Here is a 22764-nt window from a genome sequence, read left to right on the forward strand (position 1 = left end):
TGGACTGATGAAAAATATCATAAGCAGGGTTTATCTTAATTCGTGTCCCTCGAATTACAAAGAAAAAGTTTGATGGCTTTGCATTCATTTTTCCAACCAACGTTAAAAGGCATGGCAATTGGCAGGAGAGAATGGTGGGTGCCATACATGATCTTGTTTTGCTTGGACAACTTTTAAACAGTCTTGAAAACCTGGCACTATACATCCACATGATGCTTTTGGGTACAGAGCTGAGGCCATTGCCTTTAAGGTTTAGAACTAAGCCCTTTGAAAAATGAATTATTCTCCTTATACATGAACAACCATATGGTAACAAGTTGATTTTCTTGCTGCCAAAAATTCTACTACCAAAAGGTTTTTCTACCTTATCTGGTGCTGCTTTTCAGATCAGCTTTCATTATCAAGAGTGAGACATGCCATCTGCTGTAAATAAATAAATAAAAAAACAAAAGAACAAATAAACAACCTAAACTGAAGGGGCATTTATTAAAATTAAATTTCGGTGACAAAAACCAGCAATTAAGATTGTTTCCTACTTTCCTTGAGGTAAGCAGGCAGCAACCAGTTCAGGATTGACAAGTCAGTTTCTGAATTTCCAGCTCAAAATGCCTTTGTTGTCAGATGTAATAATAATATTTTCCTTCCCTTCTGCAAATAACTCCCCAATTTTATTGCATATCTGCAGGTTGTTGGTCCAAGTCCCTTTCATTAATAACTTTTGTGTACAAGAAATCATCCCCCCAAAAACAAAATTTCCCTCTACAAGCAAAATACCCTATTGGAACAACAGAAGAATTGAACACATGATATTACTCCTACAAGGCAATCCGTTGGTAGAATGGGGCTAGATTTACTGTTCTTCTACAAGTGTTTAAATCTAAGTCTTTGGTTTGGTTCCCATTACTTAAAAAGGCGAAGACTCCTATGTATCTCTTTAGCTTCATAACTCACAAGTTGCAATGAGTACTTGTTAAACTGGCTTGCATCTGGACAAAGCCAGCTCAAAAACTTTCAATCCAACTAGGTAGGATCTGTTTTGGCATCTGCCAAAAATCATTATCTTCGTTCAAACTCTTCTTCTTAGTTTATTAAGTAGCGTATCTCTTCTTTCTCTGCCTCCTGCCTGTCCTTTTTTTTCTGCCCTTGGTTTTCCTTCTTCCGTCGGCTTGTTTTCTGCACATTCTTGGCAAAGGAAGGGTCTCTAAATGGCACTTGAGGTTGCCAGAGATAAAGCTTCATTCATGCTCCAAGCCAAATCTTTGGGCATTCCAGGGTCAAACACCTCAAAAACAAGTTTCTTTATGGCTCAAATCATGCTCAGGGTTTTTGCTGCTGCTTTCACAGTGGCTGCAATCTGTGTTATGGTCACAAGCTCCCAATCCATCATTCTACTTGGTTTCTCTATTAGAGCTCAGTACAGCTACTCATCTGCTATGAGGTAAACACTGATTTTAACAGTCGACACTGTTCTGAGACTCTTTCTTTTCTTTTTTTCTTTTTTTCATTTGTTTGTTTGGATGGCTAATAAATTAGAGAAACCCATTTTCTTGTGGTTTTGTTACAGGTTTTTACTTGTGACAGACGCTGTAGTTTGCGCCTTCTCTGCACTTTCATTGATCTTGGTTTGCCGTTTGAGCCGTTCAGGATCATATCTCAAGAGCTGTTTCTATCTGTTGATGCATGACATGGTAAGCAAATTGTTGGTTTCTTATTGAAATGGACAAAAAACAAAAATACGTTTCCTCTTCAAGACTGTCAGAAACCACGACTAATTCTCACCTACGTCAGAATTAATTCAGGAAAACTCCCCAATTTCGAGTTTGTGATCATGTCTGAACCAAGAAAAGAATGAATGGTTTGATGGAAAATTGTAAATGGAAATGGTCAGTCGAATTTTACTAGTACTATTATTATTCTTAACAAATTTTGGTGTATTGCAGGTGATTATGGTGTTGGCCGTATCTGGATGCGCAGCGGCCACGGCAGTGGGTTATGTCAGTAGATATGGAGAAGAAAAAATGGGTTGGATGGCTATTTGTGATCGTGTGGGGAAGTTTTGCAATCAAATGATGATAACCTTGGTGTTCTCTTACTTGGCTTTCTTTTCCTACTTTGCTCTTGCTGTTATGTCAAGCAACAAAGTCATGTATCAAGCCAATGAATGAGTACCGAGAAACTGAAAGGCAACTGAGCCCTTGAAGATCAGAGACAAGGACAGTTAATAATCATCAAACAAAGCAGCTTCTTCAGCTCAGGTCTTGAAATTTACTTTCTCTTTTAGGGGTTGGATGCTGTTTCTTTAGAAATTGCAGTGCTGGTAGGAACCATAATATATTTTGTAATTGACTCTGGTACTTTACATGTTTTATTTACTCAGATTAGAATTACTGAAAATTGCATGTTGAGACAATTTTAGCAATGGAATGCAGCAGGGAAGCTTCTGAAATTGCTTTAAAGCCTAAATGAACTGCTTTAGGCTGCTAGTTATCCTAGGTAATTGGGAACTTTTGTTCTCACTCCTGGCTTCAAAACCTCCTCTGGCAGAACCTCAAGCTGTTCTTTTCTATTACTATAGCTGTAAACTGTTTGGAAGAGATCAAAAGCCTGCTTATCTAAACTATTCAGTTCAATGATTTCTATTTCTGTGAGCCATCATTATCCGAGTTCCTCATAAAAGTGTCTGAGTAGTATTCAATTGTTTGTTTGGAAACCAATTTTAAAGTACAAAAACATGCTAATTCTTTTTGATCTTAACCACCTGGTTTACAGAGTTCACCATCAAGTCTTAACATCAATGGGATCGTGAAACCAATGCTAATGATCAATAGGAAAGCAACACTTTAACAATCGTTGCTTGTGACTATCTGTCTTACTATATTAGATAAGATTTGTATAAGAATGTTAACTAGTTTTGCAGGAAGATATGATGAGAAAGGCTGTAAGATTCTTTTCATTCTTTTTCCATCTCATCCTCGCAGTCTTTGAGATGCTCTTTCAGGGACTGGCTCTGGTTTTCCCACTTTTCACAATCCCACGCTGGATCAATTCCAGGTAATTCATAGTCATCAGGTCTCAGTGATAGTTGGAAATCTGGTAGGTCAGGTAATGATTGGAGAGCCCTGCTTCACCACCAGTTACAAAATAAATCCCTGATCATTAGTTGAGGAAATAAATTGAACTCAAAGTTGCAGAAATGAACTAGTCAGAAAACGCATACTTCTCTTGTTCTAAGAGGTAGCCATACATCTGAGATTTCCTTGATGCGACTTCAGGTATTTTCTGGTGTAAATGCTTCATAACTCCCCAAAGTGGAGGAGCCCTTTTCCACCAAAAAAGAAAAAGAATTAGATTTGAAAAGATTGACCAGAGACAATACCATAACAGTTGACGATTTTCGTATCCTAAGATCAAAACCAACCTGGTTACTGGAGCTGAAAGGCAAAAGCTTATGCAGGCTTTCTTGCTCTCTACAAGTAGTTCTTGTGCAGCTAGAAAACAGCATACAGCACTAATATGGCAGGTTGGTTCATTACTCTTGTCCAGGACCAGACCATGGTAGTAGTAAGCAGCAGCCTGAAGACACGATTACATAAAAAATTAGATTCATATGCAAAATTGAGTGAACATTGGGATGAGAATGTTTCAGAATTTTCGAGTTTGCAATCGATTGTGCTCAATACCTTTGATTCAAGGAATTTCCACTTGATGAACCACGTGTGTTTCTTTCCATATCCATGACCTAAGTCACATCCAGACAAGCATTGATAAGCCTGAAACGAAAAAGAACAGGCAATCGAGTTCAAAGTATGATAATCTGTTAATTCCATCAGCTTAACTGGTGAATTCTATCTATGAAAAGCTGAAATCTCAATTCATACAAGCAATATTCATAGAAGTACGACGATCTCAAAGGTTCTCAAATGGGGAAAAAAAAAAAAACCTGACTGTAATAAATGAGCTGTTCACAGGCCAACCTCCTCTTCACTGATAGCGTGGCCTTTTGACTTTCAACTGCTAAACCAAGCTGTATTTCAGTTCCCTGAATCCAAATCCATTTCATTAATATCAAGAAATCAATGCATGATAGCCTGGCTTGATAGATTTCATCTATTTGTATTTAAAGCACCAATGGGTCTGTCAGTAAATGAATACCTGGGCCAATGCTTGGATAGCAATAGCCTCTAGTACACCATCCTGCAAATCCTTTGACAAACTTTTCCTGGGAATGTCGATGACATTAAATCAGAAGCTTGTACTCAGAAGTATGTAAAGGGTATTTTGGAAGATTTGCAAATTTCTGTACGTACTTGATTTCTGCTGGTATGCGACTGAGTACATTCCGGACACCAAATTCCAAGTACCCTGCTGACTTAAGTAATAAATCAACAGCATCCCTCTTGCAATCTGCTGGTGATTGTTACAGATGATTTTTTAGCTGATTAGACTAGAGTGGAAGCAGTTACAGTTTGAAATTGCCAAATTGGAAAAGCCGTATCAGTAAGAAAAACAAACCTGTAGATACGACCCTAAAGCCAGAACCAGAATAATCCTTGGGGATCATAAGCGTATCAGCCTCAGATAATGTGAGCATAGCCATCATGTGAACAACAGATAACAATTCAAACCAGGCATTTGCTACACAAGTCTCCTGCATATTTCAGACTCAATTTCAGTTCACCGAAGATATGGAAAGAAACAAATATTAGATTCCTGATGCTCTTACTTGTCGTCCGTCTTCTAAATTTTTCCACTTGAATTCCACCAAGTCCTCAAGACCATGTTCTGCAATACAAACGTGTTATTTCCATCATACAAACATGTGGCACAAAGGGGAGAGGAAGAGAGCAGCAGATTCCTGAAACCTTTCTTAGTAAGTCCAATTAGAATTGACAAGTACTCCTCCAGTGCCTGCCGCAATTCAGTAATAGCAGATCCACCTGCAACATCCAAAATTCCACTTAGCTATAAAATTTTCCAACATTTTCTCACTGCCATAGGGAGTGAAAGATGAAAAGGAAAACAAAAAAAAAAAAAAAACCATGAAAAAACAACAGGGTCATAAGGCCAGACCAGTATCCTCTGCAATTAACGCAATCCGATTCCTTAGACAAGATAATCTGTCGATAAGATCACGAGGAATTAGACCCTTGAGCGCTCTTTGGAGATCACATTGTGCTGGAATTCTCATAGAAGGAACATATACCACCACTTCCGGGATACTCAGCTTCTTTTTCCTCCCAAGTCCGTACACAGAATAAGTGCACCCCATCTTTTTCCCTGGGGATTCTTTTCAACAATAACATCCTACAAAAACCATTGAAAGTATCTATACTTCAGCTCCATGAGTGTTCCAGCAGTGAAACCATGGTAATTCAGGAACATATGGACCTGAATAAATAAGAAGAGAAACTAGAACCTTGAGCAGACATATATGTTAAAGCATGTATATATATCAGCTGTTTTCAGTTTCTTTTTAAAGCAAACTTACAAAAACAACATCCAGAGTTATGTAAGAAAGGGAAGAGAAATCAATCACAGCAATAAAAAGAAAACACTGATGTATTATGTATAGCAGAGATCTTGAAGTTACTCACTGTATACAGAGAGAGACTGGAAGAGAAATGAAGCTTCGGGGATGCAATGCAATGGGATGCCTGATAATATCTCCATATCAAGAGAGAGAAAAAGAGGGAAAAGAATCTGGGAATAGAAAGCTCATGGACCGAGGCATATCTCACATGGCTGAGACGTAGAAGTCTTCATTAGCATTGTTAAAGGAGCAGATTGAAACTTCCCATATAAAAAATATTTATTCATTTCTTTGACGCAACTGGTTATTCCAAACAGATAAGAAAAATTCCAAAATCACATTACAACTATCCAATCTGAATCCTACATCTGTAGTACCCTTCATTTTGAAGTGTAACATGAGACAATTACAGAGAGTAACTCTTCAATCTAATCATTTGCACATAGCAGCATTAACTGTAATTAAGTTTGAGATAGTTTTATACTGCGTTACCATATCCATTTTAAGATAATTATCGTAATCGTACAGTTTATAAACTAAATCAATGAAATTATGATACTAATAGATTAGAATATGACTACAATTTATTAAATTCTGTCAACTTGATTTTTTCTAAATTATAATATAAAATTTCTCCTTTCTGTAAGAATATATCCCGCAATACAAAGATTGTGATGGGTTTCCATTGAAGGTCAAGTCTGGACTTATCTTGAAGCACTTTGGTAGTTGGTGTAGACGAGTTTAAATTATGGTTGCTTGAAACTGTGCACGTGGGGACCAAGCTTGATAGCTGGACCAAATGACAACTGGTGTTACATGTTTGGTTTGCCCTTTCCTTAACTACGATTTTTCCTAAGAAATTTCAACCCTTGATTTGCGAAATCACCCTTTTTGATTTAATTCTTCAAATCTACTCTGCAGTGCTCGAAATGGGCTACATTCAAATCACTCCCATATGACATAGGGATGTGGGCTGCGAGCAATTAAACCAGAAAATAACTTTGATACGGGTGAAAGTTACTTGTTGACAAAGCCCTTTGTAGAATTATTTAAGATAAGATTAGTGAGATTGACATATAGAATTATAATTGCGTAGAGAGGGTTTACATTAAACTTGGATTGATCTGGTGTTGATTCTACCACAAGATTGACAAATGTACCCCTGCAATACCAGAAAAGGTGAAAGCCAATGCTGCAGGGGTACATTTGTATGATTTGCGTTTACTCCTGAAAAAAAAATGGTTATGATGAGGTTCACAGTCAACTGGATATATACAAAAAAAAAAAAAATAAGAAGCTCAGATGCTGTCGATGGATCAGCTGTCAACTGCACCAGGATTCATCATAGTTCTGCCACCATCCTGGATGCAGTTTGTTACCAGAAATATCAAAATTACAAGCTTCCCCAGATGCACCATGTTACCCTGGACAGGATACAGGCTGGTTCGTGGATGAGAAATCCAGTGTTATCCAACTTGGCAAAACAAGACAATTGTATCAACACAATGCAACCATTGATGTTTCTTATATTTTAGTCAACCACTAACCTGGGATTTTGAGGGCTTGGAAAGTTTTTCCTTGGGTTTTTGTTTTTGCTTAAAATCGATTTCCAAGAGCAACCGGTTGGGAATTAGCACATTAGATTCACTGGTTCCTAAATGAGCTCTTCAACTCTTTACAAGATTGTAGAAATGTGCAAGTAACTCAATTCCATCAGCACCATTATTGCACTTGAAAAACTCGAATCATGGAAAGATTTCATTGGTTGCTGAACCAAAATGGTTAAAGTAGTGTTTCAAGTCTGTAAGTGCATATTTGTTCTGCAGAAGCTATATTTATAGTGATTATAAAATTTCAGCTTGCCAAAATACTAACCATAGAAAGTCTAGGCAAGTAGCTCTCTTTGAATTTTTAGAACTAACATCCAACCTAAAATCAATTGAATTTTTTTAAGACAAACATTCAATCTAAGACCAAGTGAGAATAGGTGAAGAGACTCTTCTTATATTTGTATTCAAAATACCAACAATTTAATAGATGTATGGTTTCATTTATTACCCGTTCAATAGTGCTTACTCCTGAGCATTTATAACTAATAACTATCCATCCAATATAGGAGCATACAGTCAAAAACTGTGTAATTGCACACATATATCTTAACTTACAGCTACCGAAATGCAAAAGTTGTGGCAACGATATTTTTCCTCTATGACATAGGGGGTTACAGCTACAATAATCCTGTAGACAAACTAAGGGAAGAAATATTTACAGACAGGGGCTACAGAAGGAATACATGTTATCCAAAAAGGAAAAAACAGCCCTTACACCTTAACATCTGGAGCTTCACTTGCCTTCACAAAGCGACCTTTGAATCTCTTTCTAGTATCAGCCCTGGCCTTCCTTGACTCATAGCGTATGTGCTTGTCATATCTGTCCATGTATCAGGACAACAAATTGAAAAAGAATAAAGATTTTTTTAAAAGAAAAAAAGGGTTAGTCATGGGAAAACAGAAAAAACAAGACTAAAAGATCTTAAACCTCCTATGTTTCTTCTTCTCCTGGTACCGCAACATGGCATTGCCTCTGCTTTGCGCCAGCAGTTCCATGTCAATCTTAGCTTTTGCCTCATTCATAGACTCACCACCGGCCAGAACCAGATGTTCCATGACCTGGACATATCTGGTACTATCGCATTTTAAGGGTTCAACCACCTTGGAATCTGATGATGATCCAACTACTGGCACATGGTTACTTGCTTCAGTTGTTGCTGTGTAGCTTGAGAATGGTTGATTGCAGCGGCTCTGCATTTTCGCAATCAAGGTTCTTAACAGTTTTCAAAGTTTTAATCAATAAAAAAATATAAAAAGTGTTAAATTTTTAGGACGAACATCCAACCTAAAACCAATAGCCAATAAGTGAAAAGACTGCTGGAACTGAAAACATCAGAGAATTTCATCCTCCTTCAACCAAATTCCTTGCTTTGATAGAATTCTTTTGGTTTTGTCTATTGATTTCAGCAGTGAAGCCTCATATCAAAAGTAAACACAATTTTGACCAAAGATACAACACAAAAAACCAGTATTCTGACAAGTTGAAACTATCAAATCTCGAATAATTTCTTTTCTCCATGAATTTTCAGCTATTTTCTTTCTAATAACAAAGAACCAAAGAGGTAGAAGTAAGAAATTATCTTTTCCTTCTTATGAAAGAGCAGTAGTAAGTAAGAAATGAGGAAGTTTTCTTCCAGGAATCACATCACTCAAGTATTTTGTCAGAGATACAAGAAAATCCTATCAACACTTCCAACTAAGTCAGAAAACAGTTTATTTACAACTGTGATATAACCCCACAAGGAGAATAAACTTCAAAACCCTTCCTTCTGAAAGAGCAGGAAGAAAAAGCTTCCTTTTATTTCTATTCTTTGAAAGTGTACCTCCAAAAACTTTCAAGACAACTAGCGTGAATGGAAGACCAGCTACAAGTTAAAGGATTTCAAACTTCCATAAGAAATTTATCAAGGAAATGAATATGAACTTACACTTCTGGACAAGGTATCCTCACATTTCATGGAGAGGCTCATCTGGTCCATGTCTTGAAAGACTTTAGTTTCTGATAGGGAACCTTCCTTAGCAAACTCATCATAGTTCTTAATCACAAAACCGCGACTGCTTATGCTATTCATGCACCCTGCATCTTCTGGACAGGATTCTTCATAGTCTCTTGACCTTCCTGATTGAAAATCCCATATCTGAAAAGGCACATGTGAAGATTAAGCATGAGTTTGTCATAAAGAATTTCGTTTGAGTTCTGAGAAATGCAACCCAAGAATAACTCAAAACACCTCACAAGAAACAACAAATAATGATCTTCATAATCACGCACATCAAACATGGTTTAACACAAGTCTAGTCTCTGTTTCTGGTATGAAGCTGCAAATGAAAGTTTACAACTACATTGTGCATGAAGATGCAGCGCGATACAAGATTAGGGTACAGGTTTAATATTGGCCATGGAAAGTGGTAAGATCATAAAAGCATTTATAAATTCGCAATGTGAAGCCCTTTGCTGTTGAGCAATGAAATTGCATCCGTAAAGGCATTGATGCACCATGATCACAAAGGGTCCAATCAGGGCTGGAAAAGTCCACTTTGCAGACTTAAAAATATATAGTACAAGGACCATTGGTATTTAAATAAGATTGTTTAGCCTATAAGATCAAGCATGACCTCCCAAATATAACTTAGATACCTACAAAATTCAGTTAAAGAAAAAACAGATGAAATACACCAGAGAAAGGCCACAAACACAATTACACAACCAACAGTAAGTAAATGACAGAAAGAGAATCATGACAGTTGACATGACTTAAGTTAAAAAAATACTAAGGAACAAAAATCCAAGCATAATAGGAATGTTGTAGTAGAATATTCGGGATTTATTCTTCTAACAACTTACATAAAATATCATATACAGAAAGCACCTTTACTCTTTAAGGATGTCCAGGTTCAATGTTCAAACCCCACATCCCCCAACTTGACTACTAAAAAGAGTAAGTTAAATTAGTGAAAAATATTGTGTTTGATACATACCTTGGAAGCCTGATAAGAAGAGTTATAGTCCCAGATAAGCTCTCCTTCAGCGACATATTCAGTTTTTCTCAAGGCCACATTGTTTTCCAACATTAGCAAAGAGCTAAACGAGGTTCGCTGGTGCAGCAGTTCTTCATCATCCCCATTTTCCACTTCAAAACTCCCTAAATTCCCCTTCTCAGAACTTCTACCAGGCGGCGTCCCTGGCCCCAATTCAGCTCCATCACCACTTACTCTCACCAAATCTCTCTTCCCCATCTCAACCAGTTGTCTATACACCTCATGGTTAAGCTTAACAGAGCTTAGCAAAGCAGAGGAAACAGAGGAATTCTCATTTGGGACCATAAAATCTTCCAGATTCATAAGTTCTTGCTCGTATAAAGAAAACCCTGGATCCAAATTCATCAAATCTTTTGGTTTTAAATCAAATCCCAGAAGAGAAGCTAGTTCAGTCACTGAAGGACAACCTGAGAACCTTTCAATAGGAGAACGCTCGTGCAGAGCTGAAACAGAACAGTTGCTGTTATGTGAATTCCAATCACAGTCTTGGCAGAATATAAGATTATCATTTGAGCAAAGAAAAGAAGCTGGTTTGGTTTTGCAACCGTCACAGATCTGTGAACGAGGATGCTTGAAAGACAGAGCATTGGCAGAGTGGACTCGTTGGTCACAGAACAAGCAGAGCTTTGCAGAGTCAGCTATGCAGTACAAAACTGCTGGCTTTGAGTTGCAAAAGTCACATAGAACCAGCACGGATCTTCTCGGCTTTGATTTGGAAACCTTCTCCATCATCAATAATTAACATAAAGTATTTGGTAAATCTAATACCATGCCTTTAAAAAGTTGCGATCTTGTAATTGAAAAATTAAAGAAAAGATGAGAAGTTTGAGATAATTTAAGGGAAAGTAAGAGCGTGTGGAGCTGAGTACAGCGTATCTCCCAATGTCTGAAGAAAGAGTCCAAAGAAATACTATTCATATACAATTTCAAGGTACAAATATTACATGGAGTTGATATATATGAAACACATGATAGGTATGGCAGACTTGCCAGGATAACAGGAAGGATTGGTTGACAAGTGGGGGTCCACCTGGGAGAAATATCATCACTTTTTCTGCTTAGCTGGCCAGAAAGCTCATGCGCCGCCCAAGCTTGCTTTCTTTAATGGCACAAGGGCTTTGACTCTGATTGAGTTTTGGATCAGAACCTCTTTGCAGGCTTGTGGAGCCCTAAAGTGGGTAACCTTAACTAAGGTGAAGGCTTGGAATCCAACCCCTCAGCAGGCTTCTCGAGACCCAAAGTTGGTAATGTCGAAGGCTTCGGTTGCATGGTTTTCTTGTTTCTAAGGTGGCTTGTGGCTTCACATACCGTGGGATTGGAAAGTAGAACATTCCAAGGCCTCTGAGTTAATTGGGGTGAGTTTGACATTGGCTTGGCATCACCAGAATCCAATCCGATACACGAGCAAATGTCAAAAGCACATTCTATCATAGGATTTGACTAGATTTTGAGATGAAAGTGTGGTTTCAGGTCGTAAGGGAAGGGTAATGAATGAAACAAACAAGGCCATAAGGGAGGAGAGGAGGTCGTTAGCTCAAGGTTAATGAACTTAGAGCAGTAGTATCACCTGGCAATAATTGATATGGACAGCTAGAGATGCTTAACGAAGGACGAATAAATACTTCATGGCCTATAGGTGTAGAGGAATGCATATGCATACACAAAGGAAGTCAATTAGAACAAAAGCCTTTGCTAGTGGCAATGGCATTGACTTCTTTTTTTACATTTTTTGGTAAGCTGGGGCATCTCAAATTGGACGTGTGTTGTCAATGGAATCATGTGCCCCATGAAATGAAGGTATTGATTTGTCCATTGGCGTTTCCATCAGCATTCCCCAAATGTATTGACCAATGTTCCTTTACTAGATTTTGTGCCTGCTTCCTTTGGAGCCAAGTCAAAATCATCTATAAATTTAAAGAATTGAGAAGTACAGAGAATTCACTAGAAAAGAAGTGGTCACAGGCTTGGTTTAACAGAGTTGCTCAAAGAAAAATTTAAGCTCAATTTGTTTTTCTTTATTAAGCTGTTTAAAGTTAAATACATGCACTTTGGCCATGTCCCAGTTATCAGTTTCTTTTCATACGAATGTCCTGAAAGGTTGAAAACCATGGTTTAAGAGTCATATGATTTTGGTTGTCAATTAAATGGTTTTTGACCAAGATTGAGAGACGTAAACTGAATGAACTTTTGATTTGCATGACTTTTTTTTGGAGTTTAGGTAATGGTCACACCATTTTGATTGACATTGGCCAAGAACTCACATGGTTTGAGTTCATAATATCTTCACCTGATAAAAACTAAACAGAGACAGCGTTGAGGTTAAAGTCTAGGAAAAAAATTGCATAAAAAGGAGGTTTGAGCCAAACCTAAGCCCAAAAGATGCACATGGAGGGGGCATTGGTATGCATATCTAGATTATGCTACAACTACCCTAGCCTTTCATCTTTTCAAAGGGCTAAGATTAGCTGCAAGTTGCCTTGCCTGGCCAAAGTGCCTGGTGACTAGTTTCTGGTCAGAAACTTCAAGGCCTTTCCTTAATCTTTGTGGAGAGTCTATCTCTGAAAACATGAGGTCCCTACATTTGAAGAGAATATATTCCATTATGGGCAGCGAGGCAGCAAGAAACAGCACATTAAAAGGAAAAATCTGTAGATGAGGCAAATTGATAAGAGGCCGCGGGATCAAAAATCATGCGTGGCGTTTCGAATCTGATCTCTATTCTTTAGTTTTATTTGCTATAAATACAGACTTCAAAAATGTTGTGTTGGTATCCGCATTTGAGCTTGAAAAATACTAGAGAGGAAGAAAGGTCTAACATGAAGATAAGAGTTCTGTTTGGTAGCCAAGGATGAGTTGCCTGCTCCTTCCAAGAGGTTTCAAATCTTGTTGGGTTGCCAGGCATTCACCTTGGCTAACTTGACTGGCTCTTTTCTTTCATGCCAGGGCTTATCTTCTTCCCTTGTTAAAGAGTAAGCATTTGGATATGAGCGAAAGAAATCAAGGAAAAGTTCGGGATCATGATGGAGCATGCATGCGTATGAGGAAGAGAGGTCTTCCATGAAGATAAAGAGTCTTGTTTGATAGCCAAGGATGACTTGCCTGTACCTCACAGCAGGTTTCTCTTAGGTTAAAAGTTCTTCCTTGGAAGCCCCTGTCTAGTTTCAGGCAATTATCCTTGGCTAACCTGACAGGCTCTTCTCTATCATGCTAGACCTTCTCTTCTTCCTTGGTAACAACTGAAACCATCATTTTTTTAGCTTCCTGTCGAAGAACAATGTGCTGCAATTCACTTCATTTCAGAAAAATAGAAGCATGCATGATGAATTCAGTTTATTGCTTTGTTCTTGTTCTCTTCGGATGGAAAAAACGTTTTCCAGAAATTTTCTTACCGATACAAGAAACCATGTAAACAGTAGCAGGGGATGAGCCACTCCTTCAGGATATGGCTCATGTCAGTATCTAATTTTTGTCCAATGCCCAAAAACCAATCTTTTTTACTTGCACATGGGGAACTACTAATTTGGAAAATGACATTTGCTTGGAGAAAGAAGATTTTCAATTTCTTTTTTGATTTATATATATAATCTTATCCTCTCATCTTACTTGTATGCATAAAGGTGATCTTGCATTTGCATGTGGAAACAAGTTGTTTTCAAAGGTACCACAAAATGTTCCAGGTTCAAACCCAATACTGCTTTCCAGAGGATAATTAGCTACCAGCCTGTGTATAAATTTCACCTTTTGCTAATTAATTTGTTGAGTTTGTGAAGCTTGATGATGTTTCTCAATTTCTAATTTGCCAAAAATTATACTTATTGATGATCTTTGAACTTTGCATAAATTAACCCCAAAGTAGTTCATGGATACTGATAAGAGCTTTGTTTGCTAGTACTTCTTTCCAAAAGTTACAAAATGAAGTTTAATTAGCTTTAATTTCTGAGTTTATATTTAATATATTTTCTGATTTTATAAGAAACCAAACACAGTCCGTTAATAAATAAACATTAATAATTTTAAAAATATTTGTTTCGTAAGATTTTTAAATTTTTTCCTTTGCACACAATAAAGTGACATATTACGATTAAATGACGTTGTATTTGTATTATATACTGATAATAGATGAAATATAAACACTTAAATTTACTTAAATGATAGAGTTTCAATTTCAATCAATGTTCTAAGATTAAGTGGGACCTTGAAATTTTTTCTCAAAATTAATGAATAATGATGCAATTTTATTTTAATTAAATTTCTTTATCAAAACTCTACATATATTTATTTTTGTCATTATCAACATTATCCTACCATGCTTGCAAAAATCTACTACTAGTACTCAAATTCTCCATTCTTTAAAATATATAGTACTGTAAATTTTCTATTTTCTTTTTTTATTGTGACATTATTAAATTTTAGTTAATTGATCTAAAACATGGTATTGATTTGGGGTTTTGAATATTTGATACCAGCAAAATTTGTTATTTTTTTACTTCAATGAAAAATATGTAAATCTCCAGAAAAATAATAAACTTTAAAATAATAAATAAATACATACACGTGGAATAAAATATCAAGCCCATCAATTAACCAGTCAAATTAGGATTTGTATTTTTTTTAATAAAACAAAAAAGAGAAACGGCGTCGTTTCGTTTCTCACGCCAACCAGATTTGCAGTCCTTGGTCAGCTCAATATTATGAACCCTACTCTTGTCCGTTTGTTCAACTCTTCAACCATTGCGATTTCTCTTTAAAAAAAAAAAAAATAAATAAAAAAAGAAATCATCGGCTCCGGTAAATCATGGCAACGCTTATCGGAAATCCGCTGATCAAGGCATTGATTGCTCTCTTCTTGATATCAGCAGCCACCGCCATTGGCGACGCTCCCTTCATCGTCGCTCACAAGAAGGCGTCACTCACCAGACTCAAATCCGGAGCCGAACGCGTCTCCGTCTCCATCGACATCTACAACCAAGGCTTCTCGTGCGTTTCTCTTTCTCATTTTTTCTTCAATTTTTTTTTTATAATTTCCTTTAATCCAGATCTAGCTCTGATTTCTCCATCGTGGTGAAAACTCTAAATTTTGAATCGATCTGTGATTTTTCATTATGAATTTGAGCTATCCATGTCCTCATATGCAGCTTACGATGTCGTTTTACGCTTTGCATGATAAGTGGCTGATTTGCATGTGTGAGAAAAGAAGTAAATTTTATCCGAATTTCATTTGTTTTGTAGTTATATGGATCTGTGAGAATCGAGATGAAAATGCAAATCTAGTACTTTTAAGAATCGAAGAAAAATTATTGAAAAATTTCATTCTTTGTAAACCTTTGGCTTGCTTAATTATTTTCTGCTCTAAAATTTTGCCTATTTCGTGGATTTTCAATGTTCTTTTCTCAATCCATTTAAAGCCCTGATCTAACCGCGTTGACCATGGAAGTTTAATTGGAGTTTGATGCTACCATATGACCATATACTGCTTGAATATTATTGCTTAAAATTTCTGGAACTTCTGCAGTGGTAATATGAAAGCAGGGCATTGTCCATTTCCCCCTTTTTTTCCATGTTCATGTGAAGTTTTGTGAGATTTGTCATGCATTTTTGTGTTGTGTGGATATTATCTTACTTGAGGAACAATCTTCTTGAATAAAATTTCAGGACAGCGTATGATGTGAGTCTCCTTGATGATAGCTGGCCCCAAGATGCGTTTGATGTTGTCAGTGGTAACACTTCGCAGTCATGGGAGAGACTTGATGCGTGAGGATTGCCTTTCTGTAAATCTACATAATTTTTTCTTCCCAGATTGACTTAATTAAATTGCAAACTTTACAATCTGCAGTGGTGGTCTTCTATCTCATTCATTTGAATTAGAGGCCAAAAGACAAGGAATGTTCTATGGTGCCCCAGCAGTTATTACTTTCCGCATTCCCACAAAGTCTGCACTACAGGTTTGAGATCCATAACAGAGTTCTATTTTTCTCCTTAAAATTAAGGGAAAAATAAATAAGGTGAACAAGCTTTGATGCTCTAATTTGTTGTGTATTTTTAGGAGGCATATTCAACTCCAATCTTGCCCTTAGATGTTCTTGCGGAGAGACCTCCTGAGAAGAAGTTTGAGTGGGTAAGTTTTTGTTTGGAATGGCAAAAACCAATGATCAAGCTATTCAAATTTTCCCTTTTTTATGTCATGTTACTAAAGCCTTTTTGTTTTTGATTTTTGTTTTTGATGGAACCCGCTTTGACCGTGACTACGTATTGAAGGCTAAGGTATGAATGATTCATGTTACATTTGTTAAATTAATCATGCATCTAGAATCTGGATGTATACGTATTAACCTGCATGCAGAGATTTTATGATATGCTTCAGGAATAGATAATATGCATCCCTTTTTTTTGAAATATCTTTTCTCTTTGGATGAATTTGTAGTGGTTGATCCTTGCCTATTGGTTACAATTTAAATGGACCTTTTGCTGACCCTTCTAGATGTCTTCAAGTTCTTCACAACTTTTTCTCATAGTTTGATATGCATCGTTCATCAACTACCTTCATTCCCTTTTAAATTAATGTGAACCTTCTCTTTCTGCAGAGGTTGCTTGCTAAGTATGGGTCTCAAATCTCTGTGATCTCGATTGTGGTTCTTTTCATCTACCTAATCGCCATCCCCTCAAAATCCAGTGCTGCAAAAGCAAGCAAGAAGAAGCGCTAAGTATTGGAGCTGAGAAAAGCCAAATCAATAGCCGGTCTGCACTTACCGCACGAGCGTTTCTTTCTGTTTGCAGTTAAAATAGGTCTTCCCTTTCTTTTTGTAGAACATTTGTTGTTGGAATTTTCTAATTAGATGGCTGTTAAATGAGTTTAGTGCAAGATGAAATCAACCGGTTCGTACCTTCTAGGCATAGACTTGATTGAAACTGGTAATGCTAGAAGTGGAAGATCTAATTTATATGCGTTATATATACAATTGATCTGTGATCGGGTGACAAATTTTGAAATTTAAAATTTATCTTTACCATTTAATGTTGTGAAATATATACTACTGCTTTAGACATCCTGAAGTGACCCAATACTCATGTTAGGGATGAGAGGTGGCCTCAGGATGGCTTATCCTTGAAACGGTAGCTTGAAGAACCCTTGTTTGTGTAGTCTTCTGTCTCCTTGAGAGTTATTATGAAATCTTAACATGGATTTAATTATATTCATAACATTTCAGTTGAAATTAAATTTATATCCCATTGAAATACTTTAAATAAAATAATTTTAATTTGTTTATTATGAATTTAGATTTTGTTGATATGATGAAGTCATGTCAAGAATTTGTGATAATTTGTTGTAGAAGATAATCTATTAAGCTTTTTGCTTTGATTATTTTATTATTATTATTATTCTGCCATGGCATGATACGTAATTCATAAAATCTCTTTGATCTGAATTCTATGCAAAGGAAAGAAATTGGAGCATTTAATATTTCTTTTTCTTCTTCTTTAACTTTCTATGGCCATCATCCATATATATATATATATATGAAAAGCAAACCAAAAAAAACTTACAAGAAAAAGAGTTTGTAAAATGTTTTAAAATGAGAAATTGTAGAGATGTCATAAAAGATTTAAAAATGATTCTTGATTTTGATGAAAGATTGGACGTGAGAAGTATGAAGAAACAAGATTGAATTGAGTACCCAACCACAGTCCAAATAATTAACAGCTGACGTTATTAAGTAAAACTCTATCAAATAGCATCAAATTATAAGGGCCACTAAACGGCGCACTCAGGTCTGGTTCGTGCAACTAAACTCAAGGAGAGACTATTGAGACTCGATTGTCTATTCACACTTCCCACTAATAACTTTATATTGTAATTTCTTAAATTCCTCTCACTTAAATAATTTTTTTTATTAAAATTAAATTTTAATTAAATATATATTAATATTTTTCTAATCACACTGCATAAGATTAATTATTTATATTTTTACTTATTTATTGAAATTTTTACAATTTTTTTTAATTATAATCGTATGATCGTATCTTAATAAAAAGGAGGAATGTATTTCTCTATAAGAAACTCATAGGTTCATATGCTGAAGTAAATTTATATAAAAAACTCGTAAAAACGACTTTTTTTTAAAAAAAATTACAAATAGCATGCTTATTTATCATTTGACAATCTTTACGTACATATTTTAACTAAAACAAGTGAAAATGTCTTTTACTGATGTCAAAACTTCAAGCATACTATATATTTCAATTTTACAAAATCACCTTTTAAGCTTCTGCCATGAATTTTCAATGTTTATGCATATACCATTGAAGACAAAATCGCTTTTACTGATTGCAACAAACCAATCCATACCCGAATTCCTATCACAACAAATTAACTGTCTTGATAAAATGTTATGTAACAATTTAACTCCCACAAGGTAGTATGATATTCTTGTCTGAAAAAAGACACGCACAAAGATACCAACTGTAGTTAACCAAAATCATGATCGATTATAGTAAGATTATTGTCTTACCATTATCAGCAGACATCTCTGCCATTCAAAATAGCCAGCTAAAAATTTAACATCTTTGTGTATCAATCAAAAGGTACATAACATTACTCATTAAAAAAAAAAGTTAATATCAAAGAGTTGTGTCCAAAATGCATTGTCTTCAACCATCAAATAGGAGCCTGCAAAAAAGAAGAAAAGTTAACAATATATTGTTAGTGAAATATCACTATAAATTTTGTAATATACAAAAAACGTCACAAAATTTAAATATATTGTACCTAAGAAATTTTTTAATCTCACAAAGTTCTGGCATGTGAATCATTGGCAATATGATTCAAAACATTGTCATCTACCTTTTGCCGAATAAAACCACAAACCATTTCATGCTCAAAAGCCCATTCTTCACTAGATTTGTAGCAAATACTGGTAAATGTAGCTTTTTAACAAATAGTAGGTCTTTCATCTTTTCATTCCACTTGTGATAATTTGGGCCATTCAAATTGATCATTTTACTATAATTAGGCTCCATCTTTTAATCAAGCTAAACCCACAAATAAGAAATCTACGCTGACACCAGTTGTTGGGAAAGAGTATTGATATAATGAAATAAATGATACAAAATAAAGTCTTTCCCGCTTGAAAGAACTTGTGAGGAGTTAATATTCAACCAATAAAAATATTTCAAATGACAGATATAGTTATGAATGCACAAAATAAACTTCTAAAAAAACACACGATTTTTAACATGGAAAACCTCTTCACTGTGAGAGGTAAAAACCACGAGACTTAATCCAAAAAAGTAATACACTATAAAAGATCAATGAGTATAGTAAAGAGATCAAACAACAATTTATAAAATCTAAATAAAGGGTATCAAAGACTAAAGAAAAGAAAAATGCAATTTGACCGTAAATATTGAAGCTCACAATATTAGGAACAACGTATTGAAATTTCATCAAAATCAGACCACAACTCGCCAGTAGGCCAAAAATTTTCTCCGTAAGTCTTTTTTATTGGCACTTTTTCTCATTTCAAAAAATCTCACTTCATCCAAAAAGAGTAGATGTCTTTTTTTTTTTTATTAATTTAAGTTGTGAGCTCCACTTGAGGAGGACCCACAACAATAAGGAGTCAGAGTATGCCAATTTGTATTGTTTGGAAAGCTCTTCCAATGCACAGATAGATACACATGTAACAACATTTTTGAAGGAAGGAATGAGAAACTCATGGGGCACACGAATCCTTTCACTAGAAAGTTTAGCTTTGATCTCTTGAAATTGATTTTCAATTGCTTGACAAATTTTATCTTTTACAATATGAAGATCACTAATAGAAACTTGACGATACTTTTTCAAATTTGCATGTGCACCCTTAGCGCTTGATGTTACTCGATTCCCAAAGTGAGTATACTTCTTTATCCAAGCAGTTATAAACTTTTCTTTGTAAGGAAGCCAAGTATTCTTGATGTAATTAGGAATTTGAGAGTACCTTTCATATTGATTTTCAAAACTACACCAACTTTCTTCAAATGATGTCTCGTCTGAAGAGTTTATCAAATTCGTCTAATCAAAAAGAAATGCTTCCCAATCAGTATCATTTTCAAAATAACACTTGCAGTGTGCAGTAATGTTTTTCTCAATATGCCAAATACATAAAAGATTTGCAGTTCCTGGGAAGACAAAATTTATTGCATTCATCAAGGATAGTTCTCTATTAGAAACAATAACCTGTGGATGATTATTAGCTTCCAAAATTTGGCTAAACATAGTTAGTGCCCACACATAATTATTTTCCTCTTCTTTTTGCATGAAAATAAAACAAGCATAGAAGGAAGTATTAAAACCTAAAACCCCTATAATATCAAGTAATGGCATCCTGTACCTATTGGTTTTGTAAGTGCAATCCGTGATAAAAATATTTGAGTAACTCTTTGTTAGTGCAATGGAAGTAGGATGTGCCAAAAACAAATGTGTCAAATGGCCATCTTGGTCATATTCAACATTATACATGAAGCCATCCTCACCATGTTCTTCCATCAAAGCTTGAATCATTGTGCGACCCGCTAAGCTTTCCTTTATGACTTTAGCTTTTGTATTGTACAAAGTTTTAGAGATTGCTCGAAGGTTGGAATTTTTCTCATGAAGTGAAGTAAGTATTTGTCATGGAGGTATTCCAACCATAGTCATTTCTTTGATTGGTAAAAAAGTTGGTGTAAATAGGGTTTAGATAGAGTTTAAGGAATTGGCGAAATTAACTTCAATGTGAGCTTTTTCATAGACATTATCTTTAAAACTTATTTCGCCTCCATCACTCGGTATGCAAAAGAGGAATTATATGAATAACCTTAGGGATACAATGAAACCAACGTCTAAATTCGTCTTTGCACTTTACGAGAGTAAACTGCTAGATATACTTGAAGGTTTGTAAAATTGTTTAGCCTTAAAGCCTACTTTCTGCAGCAAGTAGATTATAAAGAATTGGATTCCTTTAATAGATGATGGGAACTTAAGTGTTTATGTTTAAATTCAGAATATAATAGTTGTATTGCTCTTGATTTTTCTGCTCTTGTCTTATTTGTTTTTAGTGTGTCAAAATGGTTGGTAGCAAGTCCTTTATGTAGGCTTGCAAATTTCTCTTCTCAAGGATATAATCCTTTCATCAAGGCACCTCTTTGTCTTAAAGACACCTTTGCATTTGGCAAGACACAATCCTTAGATAAATGTATTGTTTCAATAATCACTTCATGAAAGAACAACCATTCATTCCATAAAACATAATCTTTTAGCCACAATACAAAAAGTTAACTTTTCATATCTAAACTTTTGAACTGTGGTGTTTTTCTGGTTGTCTCATAACCTTTGGATTTAGAGGTGTTTTTCCAACATGTCTCTTTACTAAGAGACAATTATTCACATGAAAAGACACCTGCAATCCAATAGTCACACTATGTCACATTAAGTGACATAATCTTTGAGCTAAAATAGCTTTTTATAAGAAAAGACAACCTTTTATTTTCAAAATATACCAACAATCCCCCACCATTTATAAAATTTCCAAATACCAACAATTTTAAGAATCTTGTCCATAAATGAAGGTATCCCATAAATTTGAACTTTCACTTAGTGAGTGTGGTTGGTTCTAGTCTAAATTAAGTAGTTAACCAAGCATTGAGCCATCAATTTTTCATTTGACTAGTCGGGCCACTAAACACACACAAGCTTCCTTGCTCACTTTGTATCTAATTTTGCCAACACATTTTATGGCATTGTGTCTTGCACCATTCACGAGTGTTGTCAAAGTTAAGTCTTTAGCTCTTAAAAGCGACCACACTTCTACTCACATAGGTAGCCCTTATTGGAAGTACCCTCTAATTATAATACTTCAACATATACATGTTATGTGTCTGTTAAGAACTTTTGTTTAACCTTACCTTACATATTATGGGAACCAAACATTATACACCTTGGGATGAAAAATATAAATTAATGCTTACAATCATCCATGTGGTGAAATGGTTGGTACCCTAGACTTGTAAGTCGGCCACAAACGTGTCAAACCCTGTTCTATAAAATAATTACGACGTCATTTACATCCTTAATAGAATTGTTACATATTTAGAAAGTTCGAGAAATCGTTAAAAGACGATATTACCCATAATGGTACCATTAAGTCGATTAAGCATCAACTAGTTCAAATAGGAATTTTAAGGTGAAATTAAGAGTTTCACAGTTCAGGAATGACTCAAAATGGTAATTTAGAGTTCGAGGATCAATTTGGAGTCAAACCGAAATTTTCACTATTCAAGGGCAAAATGGTCATTTGCCACTTGGAGACAAAATGGAAATTTTTAGAAAAGATTTTTTTGATCCATTTGACTTATTGGAGTATGATTTGAAGTTTAGAAGTGAAAAATTTTAATTTCGGTATAATTTGGAGTATAGGGGTGAAATGGTAATTTTGCCACCCCGGGGGCAAATCGGTAAATTTTCACCTAGACATTTGTCCAAACCAAGGGATTTTATTCATCATGGAAATGGATAAACATGAGAAATGTGTGGTGGAGAATTAAAGAATTAAAAGTCAAATATTTAAATTTTGA

General features: G+C 35.5%; 4 protein-coding genes across 8 annotated transcripts; 2 read left to right on the plus strand and 2 right to left on the minus strand.

The window, feature by feature from the left end:
• On the plus strand, positions 729–2617 carry LOC18601089 (CASP-like protein 1F2). The gene is made up of 3 exons (XM_007031910.2): positions 729–1438; positions 1565–1688; positions 1941–2617. The coding sequence occupies exons 1-3, from the start codon at positions 1206–1208 to the stop codon at positions 2163–2165; spliced, it is 582 nt and encodes a 193-aa protein (XP_007031972.2). The 5' UTR covers positions 729–1205; the 3' UTR covers positions 2166–2617.
• LOC18601090 (BRO1 domain-containing protein BROX homolog) lies at positions 2801–5756 on the minus strand. Of its 5 annotated transcripts, none has more exons than XM_018119613.1 (12): positions 5489–5512; positions 5071–5388; positions 4863–4937; positions 4724–4782; positions 4513–4648; positions 4308–4407; positions 4153–4219; positions 3941–4039; positions 3681–3770; positions 3419–3573; positions 3218–3319; positions 2801–3119 (listed from the first exon to the last, which is right to left on the minus strand). In XM_018119613.1, the coding sequence occupies exons 2-12, from the start codon at positions 5267–5269 to the stop codon at positions 2951–2953; spliced, it is 1251 nt and encodes a 416-aa protein (XP_017975102.1). In that variant the 5' UTR covers positions 5270–5388; positions 5489–5512; the 3' UTR covers positions 2801–2950. The 5 variants fall into 5 exon arrangements, with proteins under 5 accessions (XP_017975102.1, XP_007031973.2, XP_017975100.1 ...); XM_007031911.2 differs by having other exon boundaries at positions 4308–4404; positions 5489–5511; XM_018119611.1 differs by lacking the exon at positions 5489–5512 and adding an exon at positions 5595–5756 and having other exon boundaries at positions 3218–3573; positions 5071–5304.
• LOC18601091 (zinc finger protein CONSTANS-LIKE 9) lies at positions 7585–11100 on the minus strand. The gene is made up of 4 exons (XM_007031912.2): positions 10120–11100; positions 9069–9278; positions 8069–8331; positions 7585–7960 (listed from the first exon to the last, which is right to left on the minus strand). Exons 1-4 carry the CDS (start codon positions 10909–10911, stop codon positions 7852–7854), a joined length of 1374 nt encoding a protein of 457 aa, XP_007031974.2. The 5' UTR covers positions 10912–11100; the 3' UTR covers positions 7585–7851.
• On the plus strand, positions 14887–17222 carry LOC18601094 (translocon-associated protein subunit beta). The gene is made up of 6 exons (XM_007031915.2): positions 14887–15156; positions 15832–15930; positions 16013–16121; positions 16223–16294; positions 16435–16440; positions 16761–17222. The coding sequence occupies exons 1-6, from the start codon at positions 14975–14977 to the stop codon at positions 16878–16880; spliced, it is 588 nt and encodes a 195-aa protein (XP_007031977.2). The 5' UTR covers positions 14887–14974; the 3' UTR covers positions 16881–17222.

Source organism: Theobroma cacao, chromosome 4 (genome assembly GCF_000208745.1).
Source record: "Theobroma cacao cultivar B97-61/B2 chromosome 4, Criollo_cocoa_genome_V2, whole genome shotgun sequence".
NCBI lineage: Eukaryota > Viridiplantae > Streptophyta > Magnoliopsida > Malvales > Malvaceae > Theobroma > Theobroma cacao.

Excerpts from the sequence above, each read along its gene's own strand:
- LOC18601089 (XM_007031910.2), top strand. The coding sequence starts at position 1,206 with ATGGCACTTGAGGTTGCCAGAGATAAAGCTTCATTCATGCTCCAAGCC. Across the intron at positions 1,439-1,564 it reads AGCTACTCATCTGCTATGAG|GTTTTTACTTGTGACAGACG; the intron begins GTAAACACTGAT and ends GTTTTGTTACAG. Across the intron at positions 1,689-1,940 it reads ATCTGTTGATGCATGACATG|GTGATTATGGTGTTGGCCGT; the intron begins GTAAGCAAATTG and ends GGTGTATTGCAG.
- LOC18601090 (XM_018119611.1), bottom strand. The coding sequence starts at position 5,269 with ATGGGGTGCACTTATTCTGTGTACGGACTTGGGAGGAAAAAGAAGCTG. Across the intron at positions 4,783-4,862 it reads AATTGGACTTACTAAGAAAG|AACATGGTCTTGAGGACTTG; the intron begins GTTTCAGGAATC and ends TTTGTATTGCAG. Across the intron at positions 4,040-4,152 it reads CTATCCAAGCATTGGCCCAG|GGAACTGAAATACAGCTTGG; the intron begins GTATTCATTTAC and ends ATTTGGATTCAG.
- LOC18601091 (XM_007031912.2), bottom strand. The coding sequence starts at position 10,911 with ATGATGGAGAAGGTTTCCAAATCAAAGCCGAGAAGATCCGTGCTGGTT. Across the intron at positions 9,279-10,119 it reads CTTCTTATCAGGCTTCCAAG|ATATGGGATTTTCAATCAGG; the intron begins GTATGTATCAAA and ends GTGCCTTTTCAG. Across the intron at positions 8,332-9,068 it reads AGGATACCTTGTCCAGAAGT|AGCCGCTGCAATCAACCATT; the intron begins GTAAGTTCATAT and ends GCGAAAATGCAG.
- LOC18601094 (XM_007031915.2), top strand. The coding sequence starts at position 14,975 with ATGGCAACGCTTATCGGAAATCCGCTGATCAAGGCATTGATTGCTCTC. Across the intron at positions 15,931-16,012 it reads TCATGGGAGAGACTTGATGC|TGGTGGTCTTCTATCTCATT; the intron begins GTGAGGATTGCC and ends TACAATCTGCAG. Across the intron at positions 16,122-16,222 it reads CCACAAAGTCTGCACTACAG|GAGGCATATTCAACTCCAAT; the intron begins GTTTGAGATCCA and ends GTGTATTTTTAG.